The 27,197-nt window shown below is 43.6% G+C and overlaps 1 protein-coding gene across 2 annotated transcripts in view; it reads right to left on the bottom strand.

The window, feature by feature from the left end:
- Positions 1–1,733: 1,733 nt before the first annotated feature.
- Positions 1,734–27,197, bottom strand: part of STAMBP (STAM binding protein) — a 41,971-nt gene continuing 16,507 nt past the window's right edge. For both annotated transcript variants that reach the window (XM_062209666.1, XM_062209667.1), the window contains exons 3-10: positions 27,000–27,075; positions 26,483–26,578; positions 22,809–23,175; positions 13,383–13,507; positions 12,337–12,474; positions 4,610–4,722; positions 3,683–3,782; positions 1,734–2,376 (exon numbers count right to left, since the gene is read on the bottom strand). In XM_062209666.1, the coding sequence (XP_062065650.1) occupies positions 2,320–2,376; positions 3,683–3,782; positions 4,610–4,722; positions 12,337–12,474; positions 13,383–13,507; positions 22,809–23,175; positions 26,483–26,578; positions 27,000–27,075 (1,072 nt within the window). In that variant the 3' untranslated portion in view covers positions 1,734–2,319. The remainder of the gene's footprint in view (positions 2,377–3,682; positions 3,783–4,609; positions 4,723–12,336; positions 12,475–13,382; positions 13,508–22,808; positions 23,176–26,482; positions 26,579–26,999; positions 27,076–27,197) is intronic.

The raw sequence follows: 27,197 nt of genomic DNA, 5'->3' as shown, positions 1-27,197 counted from the left end.
AGTGAAAAAGCCTCCTGGCATGTGAGGTACGGGAGCCCAGGAGTCAGTTTCTTTAGCCAAAAGGTCTACTCTTTCAATAGAACCTGCTTTCCCCAGGTTTCATGGTTTACAACCCTTTTACTCACAGTCTTCCTTTTCTTACTACTCTAGTTCCTTCTCTGTCCCACCAGCCTGTCCAGTCTTCCTGCGTGCCTAGTGGGCTGGCTCAATCTCATGTCTTTCCCACAAAGGTAGGACAAAGAGGGAGAGAGACACTGAAAGAACCCTGGGGTGCCTTTGTGGCTATACGGCAGCAGGTGCAAGGATGTAGTCTAGGCTGATTCCTTGTATCCATCTAGCCACTACAACATCTTATGCTCAAGGGCACTTTGGTCTCAGTGATGACTAGGGTTGGAATGTGTGACATATCCAGTTCACTTTGGTGGAAGAGACATTTGCTGTGTTTCTGATATGTAGAGACTGACAAGAGAGCTTGTAATTCTTAGGTATAAATACTTGGTGCTGTGGTTCGTTCTTTCTTTCTTTCTTTCTTTCTTTCTTTCTTTCTTTCTTTCTTTTTTTTTTTTTTTGACAGGCAGAGTTAGACAGTGAGAGAGAGAGAGAGAGAGAGAGAGAGAGGTCTTCCTTCTGTTGGTTCACCCCTCAAATGGCTGCTACGGCCGGCGCGCTGCACTGATCCGAAGCCAAGAGCCAGGTGCTTCCTCCTGGTCTCCCATGTGGGTGCAGGGCCCAAGCACTTGGGCCATCCTCCACTGTCTTCCCGGGCCACAGCAGAGAGCTGGACTGGAAGAGGAGCAACCAGGACAGAATCTGGTGCCCCAACTGGGACTAGTACCCGGGGTGCCAGCACCGCAGGTGGAGGATTAGCCAAGTGAGCTGCAGCGCTGGCCAAACATGGGTATTTTTAGGACTGCTGAGGGCAGGGTGGGACAGCCAGGCTGCCTCTGGGCCACCTCAGGGAAAGGGTCATTTTTCCTCTTGCCCAAACCCACATGGTCTCCCATTTCAATGCATGCCAAGAACTGCAGGAATTGCCCATATCTTAGAAATTAAGAGAAGCAAAGAAACAGAGACTTGGCTCTTTGAGGGGAAAGTTTCAAGGACCACTGACCCAAGCAATAAAGACTAAACATACTCAAGACAGAAAACATTTTAAATCAAGCAAAACTTCACACCACTATGGATTCCACACAGTCCCTTCCTCCCACCGGAAATCATTCTTCTCTCCAAGGCATTTACTCTCTTGCCCTCACCTGAGGTGTCACAAACAACACTATTATTTCTAGGCCACCTTGGAAAACAAGGATCAGCTCATTGAAGAAAAATGCAGGATCAAATGCAACTTCAAACGTCTTCCTAGGTGTTGCCTAAGTCAGAAAAGAAAAAGCAACACAGTGAAATGAGCAGGGCGGGGTGAGGGAATGTAATCATCTATTTGGAGTGTAACCTGGTTGTCCACACAAAGGCTCTCTTATCCGCAGTGGAAAGCTTGTAGGGCACAAGGAGGAGGTGAATGGGATGACCCACTTGAGACAGCACCAAACGAACAGTGATGACTTCACAGCCCTGGAAGACCATAGTGGGCAGAGAACACTGCATAATGAGGAGTGAACTGGGACACACCTTCAGTGTCAGCACATCCCAAAATCCACGTTCTGCTCCCTGTCCCCAAAATTCTTATTTAACCCTATTTCTATGATGCTTGATCAAATGGATCTCTCTAGAGTCCGACAACAAGTTAAATGTTATTTTATTGTAGAGGAAAAAAATATCCTGAAATGTTTGTTACATAACAGTGATTCCTGAAAACAATCGTCCTTCAGGGTTTCTAAGTTTCACCATCTGCACGGATGGGAGAGCTTACAGTAAGCTTCATTAATATGGCCAGAAAGCACAGGAAAATTCTAAAGATTTTTCCTAAATGGCTTCCAAATTTCTGCATAGATGCCCTTATTTAGTCCAAAGGTAAACAACAAATAAGTTGGCAGATAAATTAGAAGGATCGTTGAGAGGAAAAGAATATTAACAAGTGGCGAATCTAGAAGGAAGGGTATATGGGTGTCTGTTACACCTTTCTTTCCACTTAATTTTTGGGTTACAGTTACTTTAGTGTGATCATGCTCTTTTTCAGACTTGCCTAAAAAAGATACTCAAATTATTTCTTTTCAAACCAGAAACAGAAAATCAGTTCTCCCCTGGGTGATGTCCCCCTCCTAGTCCATCTGAAAAAGCTTCCAAAGCTCTCTGGAAAGCTTCAAGTAGGGGGCTACAGTCCTCTGATGTGGTCTCATAGTTCTTGGAGGGTCCTGAGTCACACTCTCATCGGAGGTCTGTGATGGTCACCGCTCTGTCCACAACAGTCACGTGGCTGCAGCTCTGCAACAGAGAAAGAAATATTATTTAAATATTTAAAGTGCTCATTCTAGGCCAGTGGTTCCCAGTCTGGAAGCCAGACTGCTACTAAAGTGGCAGCTGTGGTAGAGGGCCTGGGAACTAGCATTTCTAGTAACCCCTTTCTTGCTTAACCAAATCAACTTCTGCCCATATATCTCCATTTAGTTTTTACATGTTTATTCCAGAGTCATTCTTTCTGTTTTTGGTGCCAAAATCTGAGGACAAATAGAGTTATTCTTAAAATACACGTTATTTCAAAGAACTATTGAATTCACTGCAGTTTTGTAGGTCATTACATCAACCAGAAAATAAAGCACACCCATGAGCCATGGGGAAATGCTCACTTTCGGCTTGAAAATGGGGTCTCTGCTACTGAAAACCTGAGCACTGGCACCACAGACTTCTTTCTCTGATTGTGAAGTCTCTGTTCAACATCCTGGTACCCAGACATTTATTACTTTCCAATGCAGACCCATCTATTTGTGAACAGCTCATCAGAAACTTCTTCCTCACATTCATCTGAAATCTGTTATTCCAATGACATGAGAAACACCCAGTACCAACAACTGAAATGAGCTCTTGTAACCTTCCTGGGGTGTCTCTTTTGAACAACCCCAGTTCCTTCCATGTAACAAGGCTCTGATTCCCTTTCCCATATTGGCCACTTTTCTCAGAACCTGAAAGAAATAACCATACTCCATGGCCTACATGTAGGAAAGCAACACTGTCACATTAGATTTGAGGGCTGAATTGAAACATACTGATCTTATCATCAACTAACTCTTCATTCACAGAACACAACTTTGTGGGGAAAAAACCAACCACTTCCTAGGATGATTATAACACCCCTCTTACCTAAGCAAAACTCCAGAATCAAGTATACTCCATTTACCTATTTTAAGTGACTTTCTTCCTGTGCATTTTCAATCTCTTATTGAAGAACAGGCTTAGTCACTGACATTGACAAAAACTAATATTTAATGAGCAGTTATCACAGTGGGTACCTTCTACACATTATTTACTCTCTCAGTCAAGTGGCTATTGTTGTTACTATTGTCTCCATTCTACACACGAGGAAGCTGAACCCTGGGAAGGGTTTGTGGCCTCATCACATAGATTTGAATCTATCCAGATCCCACACTGTTTCCCATGTATGTCCTCATTCTGGAGATGAGGCAAGATAAGCGACAAGGCTGATCCTGAAAGGAGTCAGGACGATGTTGACTCATCAGCCTGGTGTCCTCCCTGTCTGAACCACAGCTCCAGTGTCTTCTAGGTAGATACGCACACAGAACAAAGGTGGATCCTTGCTGTGCGGATGAAATCCCTTCTGGCGACAGGAAGAGATCTCTTCTAGCCCATGGTCAGTCAGTTTAAAAAATCCAGTTCTGAAATAACAACAGGCAGGTTCAGAGACCAGCAAAAGTGTAGTAGCCTATCCATTCCATGTGCACATGCACGCTCACACACACACACAGGCATGCACACACATACACAGGCATGCATGCTCACACATATACAGAAGCACACATGCTTACACACACATAGGTATGCACATTCACACAGGTGCACACGCTCACACACAGAGAGACATACATAGGCATGCATGTTCACACAGAGACACGCACACACATAGGCATGCATGCTCACACACACAGAGGCACACATGGTCACAGAGACATGCACACATACACACTCAGGTCATGCACACACACAGGCATGCATGCTCACAGAGACATGTACACACACACAGGCACACATGCCCACACAAGAAGTCGTTTTGAGAGAGCATCCACAGCATGCTGGTTTACAGGTCTCTTCCCTGGTGAATGAATCAGTTAGGGAGTGATTTATAACCGCCACCACCCTGTTTTGCTGGGAGAATTCATAGTAAATAACAGGATTTGAAAGAAAAATGATCTTGAGATCATGTGCTTGATTTTGAAGTTCTTTAATCCAACATCAAACTTCTCAAGTCAAACACTTCATTTTTCTTGAGAACTTTTTTTTTTTTTGGAAAAGCAACTAAATAATTGCTTGGTTATCTTTTTAAACCAGCATGGTAGGTTTATTAGTATACAGGGCTTAAAAGGAAGCCTTTTAGAACAGCCAATTCATACTACAATCTTTATTTTATAAAACCCCAGCTCACAAGGAAAGAGACCTTTTCCCCTACAGCTTCTTTGGAACCCAGAGCCAAGTCCTGTGGACTCACTCTTGGAACTTGGGAGAGCAAACGATGGCTATGGACTCCGGCAACATCATCTGGTAGGAGCAGTGCGTGTGCAAGTCAACACTGGAGAGAAAGGCAGTCTGGGTGGGATGCGTCTGCAGAGAAAAAGCAAGAGAACTCTCAGAGAGGCAGCCAGCCAGCCTGGGACAGAAAGAATGGCAGAGCCAAGTAATTCTCAACGACCCCAATCTCCCCTTCAAGCAGAAAGCCAGTGGCAACCGTGAGGGGAACACCTGGCACTCCCAGCAAGTAAGGATACTCTTTCCCAGCACTGGAAACAGGAGTATGCTTAGAGACTCACAGCGTCTTTTTTCTCAAGTTCTAGAGATGAATATGTTGACCATAGTTCATATCAACGGGTTATACACTTGGAAACAGAGTAGCTTCTAAGTTTTCACCACAAAAAATAGTATGTGAGGTAATGTATGTGTTAATTGGCTTGATTAGCCACTCTACCATGTATACTTATTTCAAAACATCATTCCCCATAAATAAGTACAATTATCATATGCCAATTAGAATAAAAATAAAACAAAATATGTTGTATACCATATGTATATATATTGATTTTATTTGCCAATAAAAATAAAAATATATGCTCCTATTATGAAGTCCTAGATAACAAGGAGTAAAATGAGTCAAAGAGCTCACAGCAATAAAGGGAATAAGCAGATTTTGGAAACTGGAAGAGCTGCCTGTGGCAAGGAACACAGTGAGTGAGGGGAAGGGGATGGGAGTAACAACATCAAGTATCTTAGGAGGTGGGGACTTGTCTGTGGAGCAGTGGCGGGGAGACGCCATGAACTCCGAGGGGGCTGCTTGTATTAGAGATGTCTTCACACACACTGCACAGAACCCTGATGCTAGAATGCTGCCCAGAGGATGCAGTCTGAGAGACGGAGTGATGCTGAGCCCGGACACATGTATCCCATCCTAGCTCACAGTTACAGGTGACATAGCCCCCAACCTTCTCCAGGGGGGCTGGGCCATGTTGTCTAAAAGGAAACAGTGGAGAGAGAGGGATGACACGTTTTGACTCTCCCCATGGGAAGGAAGAGAGATGTTAGGCAACCTGAACCCTTGGTGGTAGTAGTAGGGGGCAGTGAACTTCCCTCCCTGGACCATTCATAATGGGAACTTTGGTCCACTGGTCCCAAGGCCTGGCAGGCCGAATAGGTTGTCAACGCCTGGTCAGATGCAGGGCTGCAGGTTGCAGAGCTTTGGGGGCTGGGGGTGGCAGTAAGGTAGCTGGAAAACAGATGGACACCACTATGCCAGCAGGGTACAAAGAGGGCATGGGCACAGCTCAAACAGGGAAAGATACTGATAGGCAGTGCCAAGGCCCACAGATCACTGCTTGGAGGAGCTGACTTCTGAGGTCGAGGCAGACAGGAAGACAGCAGAGCTGGGCCCCAGGTGTTGGGAAGAGGTTTCCCTGGCATGGTGCGGTGGCCTTGAGGGCTGGGGCCTGGTGGGGGAGCCCCACCACCACCACCGATGTGGCCCATGGAAACTGCCAGCTGCCCCGAGTCCCGTACCAGCGGAACACTGGAGCGACTTCCGCCTGGGGCGTAGCGAGCTTCAGGGCGTGGAGACACATGTCAGGGGTGCGGGGGTCTTAGGCCGGGAAACTGGTGAGTGGCTGATTCAGCATGGAGACAGGAGACGGCCTTGTATAAGCACTGGGGATGGAGACCCAATGCAGAAACCTCCATGGTGGGCAGTGCAGGTGAGGAGACTGGCATTGTGGGAGCTGGAAGTATGGAGCCCAGGAGATCACTCCTGTGCCATGGGCACTGCAGGTAGGGAGACTGGCATCCCTGGTGCCACAGGTGGGAAGATGAACGTACCTGTCTTTCCACCATATGGAGACAAGCAGAGAGACCAGTGTCAAGGCTACCTGTGGTGAGAAGGTCACAGGCACGATGGGAGTGGAGACAGGCACAGGCTTGGAGACAGGAGAGGGGGCGGGTTGCTGATTTTTTTTCTCTTTGTTCTACTCCAGAGCCAAACTGCAAGAATTCAAGGACATTGATGTTGGGCTCACCCTGGGATCCATAGAATCAAAGATGTTAGTAGGGTCATGGTGATGGATGTCCATAGACAAGGCTGGGTGTCCTCAACAACTGAATGGCAGGAGAGTGGCCCTGGAAACTTACTCTGAGAATTTCTCCTTTTTACCGTTTCCAAGAAGTATGAGTATCTCTCTGGATGATTCAGGCATTGGTTGTTCAATAGACGCACACTTTTGAATTGGCCACCAAGACTCATTTGGCTCTTCACAAGCTCTCTCTATACTATGGAGAGTCATCCATTCTGAACAGATGGGACATGCTGCCCAATAGTTCAACATGGTAGATGTTAAAGTCTTAATAAACCACAATTAAATGAATAAGTCTTCTTCCTTATGGAGTATTATGAAAAGGTCAAACATGAGTCCTGGGCTCTATAAGTATAAGTTGTCCTGAAGTTAAGGCATCATTCAAGGAACATATGGCAGGTAGGGGGCTACTTAGATTTCAGTGGATAGTTAAATCTTGCCAAAGAACCTGTCAGACAGTAGAATATGATGTTGAAATTTGAGGGTGATAAGTGAAGGCACCATCTAAATGTGCATTCATTTTATTTCAATTGTTTTTAATTATCTTATTTTTAAAATTTTTGAGAGGCACAGAGAAACATTAGAAAGAGAGAGAGTGAGAGACTTATCTGCTGGCTTACTACCTAAATGCCCTTAACAAATGGGGCTTGGCAGGTGCCAAAGTCAGAAGCTGGGAACTCAATCCAGGTGTCTCACGTGGGTGGCAGGAACTCAAGCATTTGAATATTGTCTTCCAGGGTCTGCATTAGCAGGAGTCAAGAGCCAGAGCTGGGTATCAAAGCCAGGTATTCTGATAGGATGCAGGCATCTGAACAAGCATCTCAACTGCTAGGCTAAATGCCTGCTCGTATTTTATGTTTTATTAAGCACATTTTTTTAAATACAGAAGACAACTATATGATGAATTATGTTCTCTGACAGAGGGTGTGATCTTAAGTAACAAGTATGAAAAAATAAAGAGCCATTTTGACTCAAAAACACCACCACCTTTCACTGAGAGGAAAGCACAGAAAATAAACAAGTGTAATTGATTAGCATCCTCCTATTGGTTATGCAAAAAATGAATGTCCTGAGGCACTTGTCAAAAGCACATACCCCTGGAAATATCTATCTACCCCTGTGCCATACCCCTGGAAATATCTATCTACCCCTGTGCCATACCCCTGGAAATATCTATCATGAAAAGGAAATTTGTTTTCAAAAGGCAGAGAGACAGAGATAGAGAGATATTCCTCAAATGCCTGCAACAGCCAGGACTGGACTAGGTCAAAGCTGGGAGCAAGGAACTTAATCCTGGTCTCCCAAGTGGGTGGAAAGGACGTAAGCCCTTTAGCCATCACCTGCTGCCTCCCAGGGTACGTATCAACAGGAAGCCAGAACTGGCTTCATGACTTGAAGTAGACTCAGGACTTGAACCCTGCCACTCTGATATGGGATGCAGGCACCCCAAGCAGTGGTGTAACACCTCTGCTGAACACCCAGCCTGAGGGGAAATTTCCAAGATCTGTAAATGACTTAGCACAGGCTCATTTGAGAAGCACCACTTCATGCGACGTACGAGCTCACTGTGGAAGAGGTGTTCAGGGCAGGAACATGTCAGCTGAGTGCTGGTGGCAAATCCACACATGGGACTTCAGGGAGAACCACAAGAAAAAAAAAACAAAAACATTTCTACCTGTTGATAACATGATCTGTTAGACTACTAGGGAGTAGTGGCCTGCTGCAAAACCTTTCACACCAGGAATGGGGACAAGATTCTAACTGGAAGCAAGCTTGGCTTATACAAACTAGTCTAGGCCTATAGTTTAAAGTAAGGTAGCAAGGAAGATGATATAAAGACATACAGCAGGCGCTCAATAAATAATTGTGAAACAGAACAGAAAAGCCTTGCTTTGATTCACCGTTCCCCTCTAACCACTGTGCCTCCCCTCGCTCCTTCCTTTCCAGGGCCACTTCCTTTCAAGCTTATTGAATGGATAGTTATTTACTGTTTCAATTCTGCTGGGGACAGAAGGAGGCACTTTCATATATACAGTGTGTCACGGGAGCAGAAACGAGCCGAGTGAGTGAGTGCTGCAGGCAGCCTGGACACCTGCACAGGAACAGAGTACAAGGGACGGCAATGAAGCCTGAGACAAGGTAAGGAGGCCTTGATCATTGCTAGTGATCAATACCTGACCAATGTTTTCAACCAGGGAAACTGACTCAAAGTTGGCAAAGTTCAGAAGGAAGAATTGATCTTCTGCATTCACATCTTGCCAGTTTTAATGTCTGAGCAAACCTTATGGTCTGCTTTTTGTTTGTTTTAATCCCAAATTAGGAATTATTGGTTTGGAAATATCATGGACAGAAAAAAACAAACAAAACAAATCTGAATTACTACCAATTTAGGCTCTAAATTTGCTCCTAGCAGTGCTTTCGTGGACACTTAGCAATCCTTTTCTTCATCCGTGGCTCAGTTCTATTTGTAGTCTAAACAGCAATTATTCTACACCTTCCCTATTCCCTTCAGTTTCTAAATCCCCCAATCCTCTCCTGCTTGACGGCACACTGAGACTGTAACCTTAGAGAAATCAAGATCGTCTAAAATGCGTTCCCTCAGCTCCTCCAAACATCATTCCAAAGCCCCTCTGCACCTTCATCCCTCTCCCTTCAGTCATATCTCAGAGGAACAAATGTTTTCTCCCTCATGTGAAGATGCACCCCACACATGAGTTTTTGTAGTTCAATACTTTCCTACTGCCACAATACCTTGGCTCTCCTGCCTTTTAACATCTCCTCCCTTGGCTTACTGGGTGTAAAATAAAACATGTTCAGAGAACCACACACCAGAATATGGATAAACCTTCAAAAGATTGAGCAAAAGAAGCAAGACACAAAAGATACATATTGTATTTTTCCATTCACAAAAAGATCAACAGGAAAACTAAACTACAGTATTCAGGGAGACACATGTAGGTGGTAAAACTGTAAAGAAAGCAAGGAAGGAGGCCAGAAAAGTCAGAAGAGGGGTACTCTTTACCAGGGAGGAAGTGTGAGTAGGGGTGGGGACAGGTTTCTGGTAGTGTTGTTTCCTAACCTAGGTATGTATGTACATAGATGTCTGCCTTAATGATTCACTGAAGTATATATTTAGTTTATGAACTTTCTTATATATGCTATATTGAAAAATATAAAGTTTTTGAAAAACCAAAACAAAAACAGAACATATTTAAGCCTTTTTACACTAAACAATCAAATGTACTCTTAACCCAGCTACCCCATGAGCCACCATCCATCTCTCTCCTTTCCTGTAGACCAAGCTCAAGATGGTAGTGTATGTTTCACTACTACCAAAACCTCAATCCCGTGATGTAGACCCTTACAATCTCCTCCCAACACTGCCCAAAGCTCATTACATCCATGTCCTCAACAACCTCACCAAATCCTACAGGCTCATCCAGGTCATGACCATTCTGGAGTGCTCTACAGCATGGGACACGGACAACCTTCTCATCCTGTGCCTTTGGTGCTTAACACTACCCTCACTCTTCTCATACATCTCTTTGCCTCATTACCAACTACTTTTTTTTTTTTTTAAGATTTTATTCATTTGAGAGGTAGAGTTAAAGACAGAGAGAGGTAACAGACAGAGACTGAGGTCTTCCATCTGCTGGTTCACTCCCCAAATGGCCTCAACGGCTGGAGCTGGGCTGAAGCCAAGAGCCAGGCACTTCCTCTGGATCTCCCATACAGGTGCAGGGGCCCAAGCACTTGGGCCATCTTCCACTGCTTCCCTAGGCAATAGCAGAGAGTTAGATCAGAAGTACAATAGCTGGGACACGAACTGGCATCCATATGGGATGTCAGCACTGCAAGTAGAGGCTTAGCCTATTACACCAAATTGCTGGCCCCCATACCAACTACTTTTTACGCTGCCTCTGGTAGCCTGTCCTCTAAGTTGCCACTGAACCTCTTCTTGTTCTCCATTCTCGCCCCACCTCTGGTCTCTAAGGTCAGCTCTGTTCAGGGGACTTCCAGTTCTCCTCTGCTTTTACTTTGCTCTCAAGTTGCAGCCTCACATTTCCAACTGCCTGATCACCATCTCTGATGATCTGGAATCTCAGGAGTACCTTAAATTCAACACGTTCAATCCTACTTCCAAAGTAAGTGTTCCTCTTAGATTTCCTGTTTCCATTAAAATGATCCCTGTCAACCATAAGCCAGGGCTGAAGTCTCTGAGTCATCACTGACTCTTACTTATCATCCTCTGTTACTCATTTCCCAAATCCCTTGAAATCCAACATTCATCTCCTTCCCAAACATAGCATCATCACCCTATCTCTCATTATTTGAGTTTTATCAACACACTAACCTCTTAAATGGTCTCCCTGCCTCACCATACCTCAACACTGCCTTTATGTTTCACTTTCTTCAGCCTGGCTTCGATCATTTCATCGCTCTGTTCAAAAACCTTCAAGGGTCCTCCACTTAGTGGACACTGCTTGTCCACTAGAGACTTTCCAGAACATGGCTCCAATATCCTGGTGATACATATCTGCCACCATTTCCTGATGCAAACCATACATTCCAGCAACCGGGACCACTCAATGCTCCAGGAACACAGTCTGCCTATCCCCAGTGCTGTCACTTCCTGTTGAGCTCTCCCTTGGCTCATCTTGCCATAATTCTGTTGATTACACTGAGTATGACCCTCCTTCCTCTGAATTCCAGTGTCCTGTGTGGCCCTCTGGGGGCCCTTAACACATTCTGCACCTTCTGAAGCCTAAAATCGTATTTTACTCAAATTTGTATTCCCTGAAGATGGGAAGCAAGTTTTTTATTCCTCGTCTTCTCCATGGAGGGAGGTACAATAGTAGGCAGATCAATAAAAATTCATGAGATTGAAATGAAAGAAGGATGGCAGGACAGGAGACTGCCTCATGGGTCAGTATTTTCCAAACTCTGGCATATAAGTAATCTTCTCAGAGCCAGAAATAAGCCAAGTTATTGTCTCTAAGTCTGTCAAACACCATGAAAAGCATTTTGGGTCTATAACATTGAATGAGGGGTTGAAAAGTAATAGAAAAATTAACAAATAACCTCAGGGAAGGAATTCTATTTTACCTATACATTACTGGAAGGTGCACATGATATACTGATGTACCTGATATTCATGTACATTGTTGTCCCTTTTGGTTATATAAAGGTATACACTGCTTTAAGAAAGACCATATGAAAACATCTACATTAACTTCCTTGACTAATTTAAAATATTTTGATTTATATACCTTTTAGGAATATCATTAGTATACAGTAGGCACAGTCTCTATGACCAATGTTCTCACTTTTCTTGGCCAGCCTCCTAGTATCACTCATAGTCAGAGGGAAACTAATTTATTTTTATTGAAAAATAAATAGAAATAAAAGTAAAAAAAAATTAAAAAGCCATAGATAGTCACCAGAAATCAATACAAGAGTGGAAGCAGTTAAGGATGCTTAAAACTGTATCCAAAAGAGAGGACAGCAATGAGTAATCTGGACATAATTGGCTTTGTTCAAGGAAAAAAACGAGCAGTGTGTTTACAACACAATGAGGAAGCAGGAGATGAATCTTCAGGTTGCTTACGTGGATCCAGCCCAGTGTGATGAGACCCTGCTGATCCTGGATGAGGAACAGCTCTTCTTCGTTCTCTGTATTGCAGTAATCAGACCCAGCACTTTGCTTGGGGATGAGAACATGGGTGATGGTAAATTCATTCCTCATCTGTCAAAGGAGAAAACAATTTGTCACAATTTCCTGTAACTCACACAACCCCTTTCTGTCCTGACAGTGCAAAGTTGAACATATGTACAAGGCCCTTCTCACCCCAACCATGAGTTTCTTTTGAGTTCCCTGTACCTCACCTCAGTGGCTCACAAGCTGAACCGCTCATGCACATGGCCCAGGATGCTCTGTAAAGCAGCAAATGGGAGACCAACCCCAGACCGCAGAACTCCATCTGTGATGCAACCTGGGTAAGCACCACAGCCACGTGGGAATCTCCTCCTGCAGCCAAATGGGGCTATTCCTGGTCCTTGAGAAGCTCCGGGCAGAGACTCATGTCTATTCCTTTGCTCGTGTCTTAAGTAGTCTCCCTTTCACTGTTTCCTCAAGTCTTTCTCAGCCTTTAAGGCTCAAGTTTAGTCTAGCCCACTTCACTCACTTTTTCATTCAGCAGTTAGACATATGTTCAAGTGCCTCCATTCAGAGATCTTTTTCCTTCTGCAAAATTCTCAGTGCTCATGCTGTACCTACTAATCAGCACACTATATGTCTTTTGTTGTATGTCTCCTATAACTCTCCAAAGTGACTGGTTGCTTTTCTTATGGATACATCCTTACACATTTTATATCTCAGGTCCCACTATAAAATGGATATTCAAAACAGGATATACACAGGTAACAATTGGACCTTCCTATCAACAATTAGATATTTCTAAGATAATCAGGGACTCTGAAAATCAACCAACAAGGTCACAAAATTCAAAGTGACACTACATACTGCAGTCCATAATTCCTTCAGCAGAGGGGTTGGTGCAAAGAGTGACTGATTCTGGAGATCTTCCCTGAGAATCCCGGCAGGCCAAGGGGAAAGAAACAGCCTCAGTGCAGGGAAGAGTTTGGTTTCTTTACCAGTTTTCCACAGAGAATTCCACATGTCTCTACTCCCCGGGCAGTGTTGGCACTGGCTAACTGGAGGAACTGTGGGCATAGCCTCCCGGGCACCACCACATGGCGTAATCCATCAATTGTAGGAACTGTAATGGAGAAAAAGGGAAAGTCTGAGACCACTGGGCTGGGTCTCCCAAGGCAGATCCCACAGCTGGCAGCCTTGGGAGGGCAATGCTCACTCAATGGGATCCTCCCAGCTTCCAGCAGTAAGTGGGGACCTCATCTTTATGGCACCAAAAAGGGGATGTGAAGTCTCTTCTCCAGGCTTTTCCACAGATGTTGAGAGCAGTGATGGCTAATTTTAAGTGTTGGTTTCACTGGATTAAGGAATATCTTGGAAAACTAGGAAAGCATTATTTCTGGGTGTGTCTCTGAGGGTGTTTCCAGTGAAGACAAGCGTGTAAGTCAGTGCACTGCTCCACCATCAATGAGGGAGAAACCATCCAGTCAGCTGGGGACCCCGGTAAAACAAAAAGGCAGAGGAAGGGCGATTTCTTCTTTCTCCTGGAGCTGTGACAGTCATCTTTGGACTCCAGGACTTTCACCAGTGGCCCCTCAGATTCTCAGGCCTTCAGCCTCAGACTGAGAATTATACCACTGGCTTCTCTGATGCTGAGGCTTTCGGATTTCGACTGAGCCATGATACCGGTATCCCAGGGCCTTCAGCTTGCACACATCCTGTCATGAAGCTTTTAAGTGTCCATAGTAGTATGAGCCAATCCCCCCAAGAGATGTGGGGCCGTGGCAGCCACCACCTAGATTTCAAAGGATGTTGTGGATGGCCTGGGGACCTAAGCAGAGACTTGTCACAGGGTTGGAGCCACTGAAGAGTTTCCCTCTAGGGCAGTGGCTCTTGGAGCACTAGGTACGGCACAACTGCTGAGACTCCAGAATTACAGAGCCACCAGGTGCAACTCCAGCCTGGGAAAGCTACAGACATGAGACTAATCCATGAGCCCAGCAAACCCACAGGGGTGGCAGGATCAGGTGGCATTACTGCTGAACTTCAAACTTTAAAGAACTACCATCAACTCTTCTAAAATAATTTAAAAGAAGTGAAGGGGAGGGAACCCTTCCAAACACGTTGTATGAGACCAACATTACTCTGATACAAAAATCAGACAAGCACATAATAAAAAAACAAAACTATAGAACAACATCCCCAATGAACACAGATGAAAAAATTCTCAACAAAATACAAACAAATGGAAAGAAAAGATTATACAACATGATCAAGGGGCATTTATCCCAGGATGGTTTAACATACCCAAATTAATAAGCATAATATATCACATCAACAGAATGAAGGACAAAAACCATATGGTCACTTCAATAGATGCAGAAAAAAATTCAGTAAAATCCAACATTCATTGATGATTAAAAAAAAAAAACAAAAAACCTAAAAATCAGGTATTAGAAGGAATGTACCTCTTCAAAATAAAGACTATGTAACAAATGCATAGCCACCATCATACTGAATAGGGAAAACCTGATATTGTTTCCTTTGTGTTCAGGAAGAAGATAAAGATGTCCACTTTTACCACGCTTATTTAATATAATATTGGGATTCAGGGCAATTAGGCAAAGGAAAGAAATAGAGGACATGCAAGAAAGAAAAAAGGACAAATTATTCCTGACTGTAGATGACATGATTTTAAATAAAGAAAAACCTAAGGGCTTCACCAAAAAAACTATTAGAATTATGTAGTGGGTAAAGCCCCTGCCTGCAGTGCCAGCATCCCATATGGGTGCTGGTTTGAGACCTGGCTGCTCCACTTCTGATCCAGCTCTCTGCTATGGCCTGAGAAAGCAGTAGAAGATGGCCCAAGTCCTTGGGCCCCTGCACCCACGTGGGAGACCAAGAAGAAACTCCTGGCTCCTGGCTTTGGATCAGCACAGCTCTGGCCATTGTGGCCAATTAGGGAGTGAACCAGCAGATAGAAGACCTCTCTTTCTCTCTCTCTGCCTCTTCTCTCTCTAACTCTGACTTTCAAATAAATAAATATTTAAAAAAATTATTGTTAAATTTTCCATACTATCCAAAATGATCTAAATTCAATGCAACTCCTATCAAATTACAAATGACATTCTTTATAGAAATAGAAAAATAAAACTTCGTAAAATTTGTATTATTCCCACCAAAGACCCTGAATAACCAAAGCAATCCTGAACAAAAAGAACAAAGCTGAAGACATTATAATACATGACTTCAAAACACCCAAGTCTATAGTCAACCAAAAAGCATGATATTGCCATAAAATCAGACACATAGACCAATGGAACACAACAGAGAACTCAGAAATAAATCCACAGATTCACATCCAACTGATATCTGTTAAAGGCAACAAGAAAATACCTTGGAGAAAGGAAAATCTTTTCAATAAATGGTGCTGGGAAAACAGGACATCTATATAAAGGAAGAAACTAGATCCCTATCTCTTACCACATACAAAGGTCAACTCAAAATTGATCAAAGACTTAAATGAAATTAGTAGGAGACAAAATAGGAGAAAAGCTCTATGAGAGTAGTCTGGGAAATGAGTGGGTATATCCTCAAAAGCACAGAGAACAAAAGCCAAAGTAAGAGACTAGTGTTGTGGCACAGCAGGTTGTAATACTGGCTGGTTGTAATACTGGTTGTAATACTGGCATGCTGGCATCCCATATCAGAGTGCTGGTTTGAGTCATGCTTGCTCTGTTTCTGATCCAGCTCCCTGCTGATGCACCTGGAAGGGCAGCAGAAGATAGCCCAAGTGCTTGAACCCCTGCCACCCATGTGGGAGACCAAGATGAAGTTCTAGCCTCCTGTGTTTGGCATGGCCCAGCCCTGGCTATTGCAGTCATCTGGGGAATGAACCAGCAAATGGAAGCTTTCTTCTTCTCTGTCAGTCTGCCTTTCAAATAAATAAATAAACCTTAAAACAAAACAAAGGGGGTGGATTTTTAACCTAGTGGTTAAGACGCTGGTCTGGATGCTTGCATCCCATATCACTGTGCCTGGGTTCAAAACCCAGCTACAGGGGCTGGTGCCGTGGCTCACTTGGCTAATCCTCCGCCTGCGGTGCTAGCATCCCATATGGGCGCTGGGTTCTAGTCCTGGCTGCTCCTCTTCCAGTCCAGCTCTCTGCTGTGGCCTGGGAGGGCAGTGGAGGATGGCCCAAGTGCTTGGGCCCCTGCACCCGCATGAGAGACCAGGAGGAAGCACCTGGCTCCTGGCTTTGGATTGGCGCAGCACCAGCCATAGTGGCCATTTGGGGAGTGAACCAACGGAAGGAAGACCTTTCTCTCTGTCTCTCTCTCTCACTGTCTAACTCTATCTGTCAAATAAATTAAAAACAAAACAAAACAAAAAAACCCAGCTACAGCTTCTGACTCCAGCTTCCGACTCCAGCTTCCTGCCAATGCAGAACCTGGAAAGCAGAGGTGGTGGCTGAAGTAATTGAGTTCCTGTACTCACATGGGAAACCTGAACTGAATTACTGGCTCCTAGCCTTGGTCTGGTCCAGACCTGGCCATTATAGGCATTTGGGAAGTAAACCAGTGGATAGGAGTGCTCTCTAATAATTTATTATTATTATTATTTTTTTGACAGGCAGAGTAGATAGTGAGAAAGAGAGACAGAGAGAAAGGTCTTCCTTTTTGCCGTTGGTTCACCCTCCAGTGGCTGCCGCGGCCAGCGCGCTGATCCGAAGGCAGGAGCCAGGTGCTTCTGGTCTCCCATGCGGGTGCAGGGCCAAAGCACTTGGGCCATCCTCCACTGCCTTCCCGGGCCATAGCAGAGAGCTGGCCTGGAAGAGGGGGCAACCGGGATAGAATCCGGCGCCCCAACTGGGACTAGAACCTGGTGTGCCGGTGCCGCAAGGTGGAGGATTAACCTGTTAAGCCGCGGCGCCGGCCTAATAAATTCTTTTGAAGTAAAAATAGGTGAGGGCCAGCGCTGTGGCATAGTGGGTAAAGCCTCCACCTGCAGTGCTGGCATCCCATATGGGTGCTGGTTTGAGTCCTGGCTGCTCCACTTTTGATCCAACTCTCTGCTATGGCCTGGGAAAGCAGTAGAAGATGGCCCAAGTCCTTGGGCTCCTGCACCTGCATGGGAGACCAGGAGGAAACTCCACGCTCCTGGCTTCGGATCGGCGCAGCTCTGCCTGTCTCGGCTATTTGGGGAGTGAACCAACAGATGGAAGACACCTCTCTCTCTCTCTCTCTCTCTGCTTCTCTGTAACTCTGCCTTTCAAGTAAATAAATAAATCTTTTTAAAAAAAATAAGTGAATTGGGTTACCTCAAACCAAAAAGCTGCATAGTAAAGGAAACAATCAATAGAGTGAAAAAACAATTTAGGGAATGGGAGACAATATCTGAACATTATTCAACTGACAAAGGGTTAATATTAGAATACAGAAGGAGCTCAAACAATTCAGCAACCCATAACCTGAGTTTTTAATCTGATTAAAAAATGGGAAAATAATCTGAATAGGCATTTCTCAAAAGGGGATGTATAAATGGCCAACATACATGAAAAAAATGCTCAATGGCATTAATCATCAAGGAAACGCAAACCAAAACCACAGATATTATCTCACTCCTATCAGAATGGCTATTATCAAAAAGACAACAAATGCTGGTGATGATACCAAAAATGGGAATTCTCGTGCACTGTTGGTGGGAATGCAAATCAGTACAGCCATTATAGAAAACAATATGGAACTCTTCAAAAAACTAGAAACAGATTGCCATGTGAAAAAAAAATTGCCATGTGATCCCACAAAGTGAATTCAGTATGTCAAGGCTACATCTACAGTGCCATGTTTGCTGTAGCACTATGCGCAATAGCCAAGATTTGAAATCAATCTGGATGTCCATCAATGGAAGAATGGATAAAGAAAATATGGTAATACTGGGACCGATGCTGTGGCGTAGCAGGTAAAGCCACTGCCTGCAGTACCGGCATCCCATATGGCACTGGTTCAAGTCCTAGCTGCTCCACTTCTGACCCAGCCCTCTGCTATGGCCTGGGAAAGCAGTGGAAGATGGTCCAAGTCCTTGGACTCCTGCACCCACGTGGGAGACTGGGAAGAAAGTCCTGGCTCCTGTTTGAATTGGTGCAGTTCCGGTCATTGTGGCCAACTGGGGAGTGAACCAGCGGATGGAAGGTTTTCTCTCTTTCTCTCTCTCTCTCCTCTCTCTCTCCTTTCTCTGTGTAACTCTGACTTTCAAATTAATAAAAATTTAAAAAATGGCATATATATATATACAGAACAGAATACAAGTCATAAAATGAATGAAAATAATGGGTTCATAATGGGTTCAACTGGAGGACATTATGTTAAGTGAAATAAGTCAGAGACAGCAAGAAAAATATCACATGTTCTTACATATGAAATCTAAAAGCTTGATTTCACGGAAGCAGGAATAGAATAGTTATTTGCAGAGCCTGTGAAGGGTGTGTGGGGTTGAGGGAGGAGTGAAGATGGTTAATGGGCATATAGTGAAGCTGGATAGGAGGAATAACTTCTAATGTTCTACAGCACAATTAAGGTAACTAAAGTTGACAACTAGGTAGTACAGAGGACTTTTACAAATTTATTTATTGGGGTGCAGTGGTTAAGCCACTGCGTGTGACACCTGTATCCCAGATGAGAACTGGTTTGAATCCCTGTTGTTCTGCTTCTGATCCTGCTCCCTGCTGATGCCCCTGGGAAAGCAGCAGAAGATGGCCCAAGTGCTTGGGCTCCCACCCATGTGGGAGATCTGAATGGAGTTCTGGGCTTCTGGCTTTGGCCTGGCCCAGCCCTGGCCATTGTGGCTATTTGGAGAGAGAACCAGGGAATGGAAGACCTCTCTCTCTGTCTCTTCCTCTCTTTCTTTTTTTTTTTTTTTTTTATTTTTTAGACAGGCAGAGTGGACAGTGAGAGAGAGAGACAGAGAGAAGGGTCTTCCTTTTGCCGTTGGTTCACCCTCCAATGGCCGCCGCGGCTGGTGCGCTGCGGCCAGCGCACCGCGCTGATCCGATGGCAGGAGCCAGGTGCTTATCCTCCCATGGGGTGCAGGGCCCAAGCACTTGGGCCATCCTCCTCTGCACTCCCTGGCCACAGCAGAGAGCTGGCCTGGAAGAGGGGCAACCGGGACAGGATCGGTGCCCCGACCAGGACTAGAACCCGGCGTGCCGGCGCCGCAAGGAGGAGGATTAGCCTGTTGAGCCACAGCGCCGGCCTCTCCCTCTCTTTCTTTAACTCTGCCTTTCAAATAAATAAATAAATCTTAAAAATTTTAAATTTATTTGAAAGGCACAGTTGACAGCGACACACAGAGACAGATATAGACAGATCTTCCATCCACTGGTTCACTCCCTCAAATGCCTGCAATAACAGGCGCTGGGCCAAGCCAAAGCCAGGAACCCAGAACTGAATAAAAGTTGTCCACATGGGTGGCAGGGACCTAAGTACTTGGGCCATTACTTGTTGCCTCCCAGGGTGTGCATTAACAGGAAAGAGGAATTGAAAGTGGAGCCAGGATTCAAACCCAGGCACTTCTAAATGGGATACAGATTTCCCAAAGTGCATCAAACATTTGTCCTGTAGAAAAGATTTTTAATGTTCCCAACACAAAGAAATGTCTAAGGTGATAGATATGCTAGTTACCCCCAATCTGTCCAATAGACATTGTATACATGTATTAAAATGTCACTCTGTACCCTATACATATGTACAATTACTACATCAATTAAAAATGGAACATATGTTTATATACACATATGTGTAAATGCATATACATACATACATACATATATATATATATAGAGAGAGAGAGAGAGAGAGAGAGAGAGACAGAGAAAGGAGAAAGTGAGTGAGCAAGCCATAGGGACAGGGATGGCTAAGATGGGTCCAACTCTGCCCCAGTGTGCTCAGCATACAGGCCCTGGAGACAAAGACTATTCTCCAGCTGTAAGACTTAATGTTTTTCGTGATGGGTCTGGGATTTACTTTGGACTAGTCAGCCCTTTCTTCTTGCCTATTTCTCTCTTTTGGAGTGGGAATGACTGTCCCACCACTGCACTGTATTGGAAGCACATACATTTATTATTTTCACAAGCTCACAATGGAGAAGTAATTTGTCTCAAGATGAAGTGTGCCTTGTGTATCATCCATGTCTGGTTAGATGAGACGTAATACTTTTGAGCTAACGTTCTTTTTTTTTTTTTTTAAGAAGTTGGTGCAATCTCCCTTTCAAAGAGGGTGTGTGTGTGTGTATATATATATATGCATGTGTGTGTGTATATATATATATATATATATATGTATATAAAGATTTCCTTATTTATTTGAAAGGCAGAGTTACAGAGGCAGAGGCAGATACAGAAAGAGGTAGAGGTCTTCCATCTACTGGTTCACTCTCTAAATGGCCACAAAGGCCAGAGCTGGGCCGATCCGAAGCCAGGAGCCTAGAGCTTCTTCCAGGTCTTCCACATGGATGTAGAGGCCCAAGGATTTGGGCCATCTTCTACTGTTTTCCCAGGCCAAAGCGGAAAGCTGGATTGGAAGTGGAGCAGCCCGGACTCGAACCAGCGTCCATATGGGATTCTGGCACTGCAGATGGCAGCTTTACTTGCTAAGCCACAGCCCCAGCCCTGAGTTGATGCTCCTGGAACTTCAAGAAAAGGTAACTTTAATTACTCAAGCTAAGACAAGGGTGAACTATTTCTTTAAAAAATATTTTTGATACATTATATTATAGATAAATAGTCAAGAATTATAATACAAAGGATTAAAAAATAACCTCCCTACTCAACTGAACTTTTATTTTTATTTTAAATCTTTCTTTCATCTCAGGTAAGAATATCAGAGTGACTTTCAAAGAACTACACCAGGATATATTCTTGAAAATGGAAAATAATTTGGATAGTTATTTGCTTTTGAACTTTCTTTTTTAGAAGAAAGTCAAAATGCCAAAACAGAACAACAACAACAAAATCCCACAGTCTGGTCCTTCACAAAATGCATGAAGCTGTTCAGAAAGCTTTACACATGATGTCAAGAATGAACTCTGTTCTTGAATGCCACAGAGATGCCTTGAGACAGCCAGCAAGTTAAAGTTAGGAAATGTCTTTCACAGTCATATTTTCATATTAAAAAAATGTAAAAAAAAGATGTTCTACTTTTGTACATTCAACAGCGAGATCTGAATTGCTGGAGAGGTAGCAAAGTTGGACCAGGAGACACACAGTCACACAGACAGTGTCTAAGAATTACAAATTAAGGCTTGGTACAGTGATTTCCTTTCAATTCAATAACCATTACTACGTACATACCAAGGAGACACTGCTCAGCCCACTGGGAATACAAATATGAGTGAGACTCAAGCCTTACCTTGGAAGAAGTTAAAATCTATTTCTTGACTAATGATGATGCTATCAGGTGAATGACCTAAATTGCATTAGAGATAAAAAGAGTTCTGGGAGTTTTAAGAAGAATGGAACTAATCTGACTGAAGAGAGGAGAATCAGACTTCAAGGAAAACAAGGGAGGCAGCAAAACAGAAAGAAGATTCCAGGCAGAAGGCAAATGTTCATAAATCTCTCTGGATAAGATGGTCCAGGGAATGTTGTGGGTGCATGACAGTTCTGTTTCCTCAGCGCACAGACTAGGCGGAAAGAACAGTGGGAGGTAAGCCTGCTGACTAAATGGGAGGAGTCCTAAAGGGGAGACTTCAGACCACAGCCCCCGCCTCCTTCTCACTCATACTTGTAAATGGATCACCTGCAAAGCTGACTTCTGGAAACGACTACCTGAAAGTTGATTCCTAGCCCCCTACATTTAATCTAATGATCAAGGATACTCACTATTGTAACCCTATTGTTATTTTCTCACATTTCTGGTTGTTGGGGGGAAAAAGAAAGCCTGTCCATAGTTTTTATGGCTAGACTGATTTATCACCAACTATATGGAAATGTTTCCCTTAACTAATCTTAAAGATAAGGAAGGCTTTCAGTGCAAGCAGAGTGTGGTAGCCCTTTTTTACATTTTAAAAGTCAGTTGTTGAATTGTAGTCATACTACAAATTTCAAAATTATTTTTCAAAAAGGCCAACATTGGTCTCTAATTCACTGGACATTTTAAATCTCTATATAATTCTCAAAAGTGGAGGATCTGACCTTTAAGGATAGTATTAGTCTTCAGAAAATCAATCTGGCCCTGGGCAAATTATATGGTTTAAGAAAAGACCACTTTATAAGCAACCAGTGTGATAGGACACAATATGGCAATACTTATCAAATGGGTCTCTCTGACCTAAGCCTAAAAATCATTAAGGTACTCTTAGCCTGAATCCCCCAGAATGATACTCTGGCTGCAAAAGAGAGGGAAGAGGAAATCAGCAAATGGAAAACTCACTACTTTCTGAGTTGCTCAGTGCTCCAGGCTTCAAGGACCGGTCCACCACAGGTGGCTTCGCTGGCCTTACAGCAGTGTTACAGTCTGGAGGCGGCGTGGGTGAGACAGGTGAGGTGGGGAACACAGCTACAGGAGGCCCTTCCAAGTCAGGCACCAGCGGACCCCCTAAGCCAGGGTCCACCTTCCCAAACTCCTGTACGATTTTCAGTCGTTCTTTTTCCAGCTCCTGGTTCCGAATCATCTCCTCAAAGGCATGGAACTGTTCCTGTTCCAGTTGTTGCTGCTTCTGTTGTGCTACCCTCTGTCTCTCCTTTTCCAGCTCTTGCTGGATGGCCATATTCCGGGCAAATTCCTCTGCTTCCTTCTTCTACAAAGGAAGAAAAATATTTAGGCTAACACTTCACACCTCAGGTGACTTTACACCTCAAGCAACTTCACACCTCAGGGGCAACAAGGTTTTTCAGCAGGCAGACTTCTAAAATGTACTTCTGCCCCAGTCTGATTTCCCAACACAGAATTCCTGCTCCCCTCAGGACATCTTTAGCCATGGGATCGAGTCACCACTCCTTTCTATCCAGCTGCTGCACACCTATCTTTAGGACAGTTAAAGTCTCAACCCTTTTAGTGTCTTCCTATGACTCTACCAATTTTCTTCTTTACTGATCTCAATGCAATTTATTTTCCGTATCCCTTACCTCTATCACGCATAGTTTTCCTCTCCAGTTGTGCCATGTATATATTCTGTATCCTGGGGAAGACTATAAAATGGAATCAAATCCAAATGTTTACCTGCTGTCTTGAGGGCCTTTAGTGAATTTTAACAGCAAATGAAGTTTTTTCTAGTGATCAGTTCAACAGAGTGACACTTTAACAAGAAATATTAGGTATAGACAACCACTGACTTAACAATAGCTGGACTTAAGATTTTATGACTTCACAATGGTGTAAAAGTGATACACATTCAGGAGAAACCACACTTTGAGTTGCGAGCTTTTCTCGGATTAGCAGTGTGTGGCATGATTTTCTTTGTGATGCTAGGCAGTAGCCGCAGCTGCAGGTCCCAATCAGCCCTACCATCACATGGGTAACAGTAAATACTCTACAATGGACTCTGTTGCTAAGCTATGTTCTTTGGTAAGTTAGGTGTATTAAATGCATTTTCAGCTTATGATATTTTCAGCTTACAATGAGTTTATCAAAACACAATCCCATTGTAAGCTGAAGAGCATCTAGAATGCCCTCCTTCCTTAAAGTTTTCTCTTACTCTGTGCCTTAGAAATACATTCCTCAGGGTAGGTGGCATGGAACAGTGAGTGAAGTTACTGTTTTGGATACCTGCATCCCATCTTAGAGTACCTGGTTTGAGTTCTGGCTGCTCCGCATTTCTTCTTTTTTTTTTTAACTTTTATTTAATGAATATAAATTTCCAAAGTACAGCTTATGGATTACAATGGCTTCCCCCCCCCCCCCCATAACTTCCCTCCCACCCGCAACCCTCCCCTTTCCTGCTCCCTCTCCCCTTCTATTCACACCAAGATTCATTTTCAATTCTCTTTATATACAGAAGATCAGTTCAGTATATATTAAGTAAAGATTTCAACAGTTTGCCCCCACATAGCAACACAAAGTGAAAAATACTGTTGGAGTACTAGTTATAGCATTAAATCACAATGTACAGCACATTAAGGACAGAGATCCTACATGATATTTTTTTAAAAATTAATTTTCTATGCAATTTCCAATTTAAAACTAAGTTTTTTTTTCATTTTCAATTATCTTTATATACAGAAGATCAATTCAGTATATACTAAGTAAAAATTTCATCAGTTTGCACCCACACAGAAACACAAAGTGTAAAAATACTGTTTCAGTACTAGTTATAGCATTACTTCACATTGGACAATACATTAAGGACAGCTCCCACATGAGACGTAAGTACATAGTGACTCCTGTTGTTGACTTAACAATTTGACACTCTTGTTTATGGCGTCAGTAATCTCCCTAGGCCCTAGTCATGAGTTGCCAAGGCTATGGAAGCCTTTTGGGTTCGCTGACTTTGATCTTATTCCGACAGGGTCATAGTCAAAGTCAAAGTTTTCTTCTCACTTCAGAGAAAGGTACCTCCTTCTTTGATGGCCCCGTTCTTTCCACTGGGATCTCACTCGCAGAGATCTTTCATTTAGGTCTTCTTTTTTTTTTTTTTTTTTCCCAGAGTGTCTTGGCTTTCCATGCCTAAAATACTCTCATGGGCTCTTCAGCCAGATCCGAATGCCTTAAGGGCTGATTCTGAGGCCAGAGTACTATTTAGGACATCTGCCATTTTATGAGTCTGCTGTGTATCCCGCTTCCCATGTTGGATCGTTTTCTCCCTTTTTGATTCTATCAGTTAGTATTAGTAGACACTAGTCTTGTTTGTGTGATCCCTTTGACTCTTAGACCTATCAGTGTGATCAACTGTGAACTGAAGTTGATCACTTGGACTAGTGAGATGGCATTGGTACATGCCACCTTGATGGGATTGTGTTGGAATCCCCTGGCACGTTTCTAACTCCACCATTTGGGGCAAGTCCGATTGTGCTCTGCACTTCTGACCCAGCTTCCTGCTAATGTGCCTGGCTGGTAATGATGATGGCCCCAGTGCTTAAGTTTATGTCATCCACATGGGGGACCTGAATGGAATGGAATTCTTGGCTCCTGGCTTTTGTCTAGCCTAGCCCTGGCTGTTGCAGGTATTTGGGGAGTGAACCAGTAGAGGGAAGATCTCTGTCACTCTGCTTTTCAAAAAAGTATATACATAGATCTTTAAAACAATAGAAAGTATATGCCTTATCACTCTTCTGCTATTTTTCACATCAGAATTGAGAACAGAGGCTGGTGCTGTCGCATAGCAGGTAAAGCTGCTGCCTGCAGTGCCGGCATCCCATATGGGATGCTCCATTTCTGATCCAGCTCTCTGCTACGGCCTGGGAAAGCAGTAGAAGACGGCCCAAGTCCTTGGATCCCTGCAACCACGTGGGAGACCTGGAAGGTGCTGCTGGCTCCTGGCTTTGGATCGGCATAGCTCCGGCCATTGTGGCCATTTGGGGAGTGAACCACTCAATGGAAGACCTTTCTCTCTCTCTGCCTCTGCCTCTCTGTAACTCTGCCTTTCAAATAATAAACAAATAAATCTTAAAAAAAAAAAAAAAAAAGAATTGAGAACAACGCCCAGCAGACAGCTAGAAGGTAATGTGGAAGTGTTTGCAGTTTGCATTCAGATCTGACACAGGGTCACTGGCAGAGCCCTGGGAGTTTCCCCACATGCTTTAAGACGCTTCTTAACAAGAACACCTGAAATGGCTTGAAAACTCAGTGATTACAAATACCTTCAGGTGTACCCAAATGTGAATGAATTCCCAAATTCTTTGATTTAAAAATCTATGTTTTGGTGAGACTTTCAGTGTTCTTGAGGTTCTCTGAGTACAACAGACAGGTAATAGATGTTTTGTCCCTCCAGTCACCTTCTCTGGACAAGCAGATTAAATCTGTGTTAGAATTCTCAGCCTAAATGCTGGTCTTCTACTTTCTCAAGTTACTGGCATTTGCCCCAAAATGCCAGTGTTGAAATATATTACAGTCCCAGGACACAGCCTAAAAAAAAATAATAATTTTCTTCTTTGATGCTATATACTGACCTTTTCCTCATTATATTCTGTATATTCTTTGGTGTATCGTTTTAGCAGCTCAGCCTTCAGTTCTTCTGCTTTGGGAAATGCAATCTCCTTTAATTTCTGAGATACAAAACAGAAAAACTGAGAGTTAGAACGATGCCAGCTAAGTTAGCAAGAAGGTAAAAAGAAGACTTAAGTCAAGTTGGCAATGGCAATAATGTTTCTAAAAATGATTTTTAGAATAAAAAACACAGCACTCAGTACTGCCCCATATTTGCTGTTTCACAGCTGTTCTGGCAAAATGGCCTTGTCTCCTATCATAAGATTTAATGCTCAAGTACAGAGACTACTACAAGGGTACTTCAAAAAGTTCATGGAAAAGGGAACTAAGCTTATTTACATGCAAAAAGTGTTTAAATCCATGCATCTTTTTTATAATATGCATTGATGGACTTTTTGAGGACCCTCTGTACTTTTAACTTGAAGTTAGTCTGTGCTGCTTTGAAGCTTTTCAATGGGTGATAATGAAACACAGACTCACCTTTACCGTGTCTTTCTTTTCAGGAATGACAGCTGATTTGTAATCTCGATGCTTTGGTAGTTTCTCAATAAAGAGTCTATGGGAATAGATCAAATTGGATATGAAGCAAAGAAAATGTCCAAATGCCCACAAACCCTGCAGCAATGCACCTCCTTTATCCTGCAGCGACTGCATTAAGAGCTTCCAGAGGAATGGGGA

This window comes from Lepus europaeus, chromosome 13 (assembly GCF_033115175.1).
Source record: "Lepus europaeus isolate LE1 chromosome 13, mLepTim1.pri, whole genome shotgun sequence".
In the NCBI taxonomy this organism is placed as follows: domain Eukaryota; kingdom Metazoa; phylum Chordata; class Mammalia; order Lagomorpha; family Leporidae; genus Lepus; species Lepus europaeus.
This window is presented reverse-complemented; position numbering and strand designations above follow the sequence as displayed.